This window comes from Eutrigla gurnardus (genome assembly GCF_963514095.1).
Source record: "Eutrigla gurnardus genome assembly, chromosome: 9".
Lineage (NCBI taxonomy): Eukaryota > Metazoa > Chordata > Actinopteri > Perciformes > Triglidae > Eutrigla > Eutrigla gurnardus.
The window spans coordinates 5156546-5160555 of record NC_139923.1 but is presented as its reverse complement, the minus strand read 5'-3'; the positions used below and the strand labels follow the sequence as shown (position 1 = coordinate 5160555).

The following is a 4010-nucleotide window of genomic DNA, read 5'->3' as shown; positions in this document are numbered from 1 at the left end:
AAAAATCAAATATTGGTGTGAGTTGTTGAGTACTCATTATATTCACTCACATTATAGGATGACAAATTGTTTTTTGACAAAAAATATTATATCATGTTGATTTGATTTTCTTATTTTACGTTAAGTTTACTATTTTCTGAAAGAAATGTTTTGGGAAATTATAACAAAAAATGTTTTTCATTATTTTATCACGTCTTGGACCAAACAATGAATCCAGAAATAATTATAATACAATATAATATATAATAACATAATTGTTTCTACTGATATGATATTTTATGAGGTTTAATTCATATTTATATTTATAACCCTGGACCCTGATTGATTGAGAGTATTGGCTCAATATATAAGCTCATGCTGATTGGATGACTTCAAATTGAATCGCAGCAAGAAAGCATGACTGGACAAATGTGAAGCGAATCCGAGTGAATCTGACCTTTAACATGCAGATTCATTAATTGATATTTGCTCTATAAAGAAACAGGCATTTCATTAAAAAAAACGCCTCTTAACATTTCAAACATTTATCTTCGCAAATCAAACTCATCTTCAGTCAGATACACATAGCAGCTGACATGTAAACACCTGAACGCATCACAGCTTGTCACCACATCAAACAGAGACCCTGTGTCAACACGAACTCAACATTTTATTTTCTAAACAATGTTTTTAAGGTTGCATTGGCATTTTTTAAAAATACATTCAGTCGCTCAAGCTCGAACATGTTTTACACCAGACACAACACGCGTCAGTGATAATATCCCACGGACTGATGTTTGAGGCAGCAGCTGATGTAACGCGTTATATTTCTCTCTTTTTTAAGTTTCAGGCATTTAAACTGTGATGGAAATATCTACAATCCCTTTGATGCAAAGTCAAAAAAAACTCACGCCACATTTTAGTCGCTCCTTTATTTGGTTTAAAGGTGCGAATTTGGCAGTCTGACCCCGAAGCCGATCCAGCGTCTCCAAAAAAGGTAAAAAGCTCCAGCAACACTCATAATACAAAGAACGAAAGAAGAGACTTTATATTGTGCGAATAAGCATCAGTCTTCATTCAGACGGGTTTCTTTTCGTCTGTTTGGCTCACTTCTGCAGCGCGTCCGTCTCGCACTGGTCCGTTAAAACCGAAAGTCTGCAGTTCTCCGTCTCCACGTTGTTCAGCGGGATGACGATCTGCGTGTCGTCCGGCCCCGCCCTCACCGTCCCGGAGAACGGCCGCAGGTGGCAGGTGTTGGTCCCAGCGGGCGAGGAAATCCTCCAGAACAGATCCTTCATCTTCTTGCGGAACTCCCGGCGCATGAGGCAGTACAGCACCGGGTTCAGGCAGCTGTTGGTGTGCGCCAGGCACACGGTCACCGGGTGCACGTACGTGTGCACCATGTAGTACGTCTTATCCCAGTTGACCACGTTGAACTTGACCAGGACGCCCCAGAAGGTGATGGCGTGGTTGGGCATCCAGCAGACGAAGAAGGACAGGACCACGATGGTGACGGAGCGGGTCACCCTGGACCTGCGCTTCACCTGGTTGTTGTTCATGCTGCGCAGGCGGACGAAGCGCAGCAGCAGCAGGTAGCACACGGTGACGATCAGCATGGGGAACACGAAGGCCACCAGGATCTTCTGGAGGTGGTAGAGCGCCAGCCACGACTGGCCGTCCGGGAAGCCCAGCAGGCACAGCCGCTCCCCGGCCACGCTCTTCACCGTGGAGAACACGGCGGTGGGCAGAGAGGCCACGGTGGCGGACACCCAGAGCCCCACGATCACCCAGCGGACCGGGCACACGCGCCGCCGGGTCCGGTCCTTCAGCGCCGAGGCCACCGACCAGTAGCGGGTGACGCTCATAGCGGTGAGGAAGAACACGCTGGCGTACATGTTCATCACCGTCACGGACAGGATGATCTTACACATGGCGTTTCCGAACGGCCAGCTGAAGTCCAGGGCTGTGTCCACGGCCCAGAACGGCAGCGTCAACACGAACTGGAAGTCCGTGACGGCCAGGTTGAGGATGAACAGGTTGATGCTGGAGCGCTTCTTCCTGCCGCGGCGCGCCTTCATCAGGAAGAACACCAGCAGGTTCCCGACCAGCCCGGCGGCGCACACCACCGAGTACACGATGGAGATGAGGATGCGCAGGGCCGGGGAGCCGTCCGCCGGCACGTCGATGTCATCCAGGCTGCTGAACCGCTCCTGTCCCCCCGCGGACCGGTTCCAGGAGGACGTGGTGTTGTGGTTCCACAGGTCCGCCATCGAGTCCCACAGAGCGCATCACCTCCGCGCCCGGAGAAAGCTTCCCGCGCGGCTGTGCGCAGAGTCCATGCCTCCTCTCCTGCAGACTCTGAACTCACCCAGCAAACTTCCCTGTTGACTGCTGAGCCCCGTGCGCGCTCAGCCCTCTTTATGCTCTGCTGGTGCCCGAGGAGGCGCGTGCCCGACGGGCGACTGGCGTGTCATTTGAAGATGAAATGACATCAGGACTCGTTTCAGGAGGCGGGTCTCGGGGATCCACCTCCCCTCACCCGGCCCTGTTTGCCCCACGACTCTGCCGGAGCAGCTGCTCAAGTCAGATATTCTAACATATTTGAGTTAATAAGCACTTTAATTAATTAAATCAACAGGGATCAATTAATCTACTCTAATATAGTTGTTCACTGTTTACGTTTATTATGTCAACTTAATTATGTTCTATCAGTTTATTGTTTTGTCTTGTACTGATGCCATGTGGTGACTAATAAAATGATTATTTTATCTTACAACACAGTCTCATGGCAGTTTTGAAATGGTCATGAAATATAATCTATTAGTAATTTTTTTTCATGTCGCTCAGCATGAAAACAATATCAAAGGAAAGTCAATCAGGACACATCCACACAAACCTAATGAGGTGGTATTGTTGTGTAACGTCATCTCGGCTGACAGAAAAAAAAAACATGTAGCCACCGTCAACACTTCCAATCGAAATACATTTCTTTGAAAGTTGTACTGAGTAATATGACAAATAATATAAAATCTATAGGTTTCAATTTTGTGTTGCTTCTTCTCTAATTTAAATCAATGAAACAATCACAGCTGGTTTCTACTGGAAATATTTCCCACATGTGCTCTTAGAATTACTGAAGTAAACATTTATTTACTAGTTTGTTCACCATGAAGACCATGAGATTCGGTTAAAGCTCAGGAAAAGTAGGTCTTGAGACGGAGACGCCAGTCTGCCAGCTGGAGTTTGCAGCAGTGTTTAATCAGAAATATGGAGGACAGCTGGACGTTTCCCAGAAACCATTAGGATAATGCCACTTTGCTAAAAATGGGAAGGACACCCACATGAGCGACACTATGGGACGTTAAACTTAATGGTGTCGAGGAAACTCAACGGCATCATATACGTTGTCATTTAAAAGAACAAAAGTAACTGCACCGCACAGTTTTATTACAGTTTATCTTATATCAGATTCAATTAGGGCAAGCTGAGGTTTTAATGTAACAGGAATTCAAATACTTGATCAGGCAGTAGAGGGATGACACATGCGGTTTGAGTTGTTGATAGAAAAAAGGGAAGTTACATATACAGTAGATGTTCTGTCAGGATGTACTCACAGGCTGATATAATGACTCAGGAGGTGAGTGAGTGAATGAATTAACCCAACGCAGCTCAATCAGCTTTAAAATATAATAAAACATATTTGTACACATACTTTTTTTTGCAGCTCTCAATGGACTAATAATAGTACATAAGAAGTGGACGATGTGTGACATGATGCATAGATGGACCAGGTGCTTTTCAAGTATTTTCATCTACATTTCCCATTCACACACATGCACATCAGGGTCTCACTCATTCACACACATTCACAGGCACAGCCTTCTGGGGCAATTTGTGGTTCAGCATCTTGCCAATGGACACTTCGGCATGCGGACTGAAGGGCTGGGAGTCCAACCAGTGATTCTAAATGGACCATTGCTCTACCTCTGAGCCACAGCCGCCTGGTTAGTTTGTTTTTGTAAACAAATTAT

The 4010-nt window shown here is 46.0% G+C and overlaps 1 protein-coding gene across 1 annotated transcript; it reads right to left on the bottom strand.

The window, feature by feature from the left end:
• Nucleotides 1-355: 355 nt before the first annotated feature.
• rxfp3.3b (relaxin family peptide receptor 3.3b) lies at nucleotides 356-2354 on the bottom strand. The gene has a single exon (XM_084017004.1). It carries the CDS (start codon nucleotides 2247-2249, stop codon nucleotides 1086-1088), a length of 1164 nt encoding a protein of 387 aa, XP_083873130.1. The 5' UTR covers nucleotides 2250-2354; the 3' UTR covers nucleotides 356-1085.
• Nucleotides 2355-4010: the final 1656 nt, after the last annotated feature.

Bases quoted from the DNA above. Each gene is read 5' to 3' on its own strand.
- rxfp3.3b (XM_084017004.1), bottom strand. From the start codon at position 2,249: ATGGCGGACCTGTGGAACCACAACACCACGTCCTCCTGGAACCGGTCC.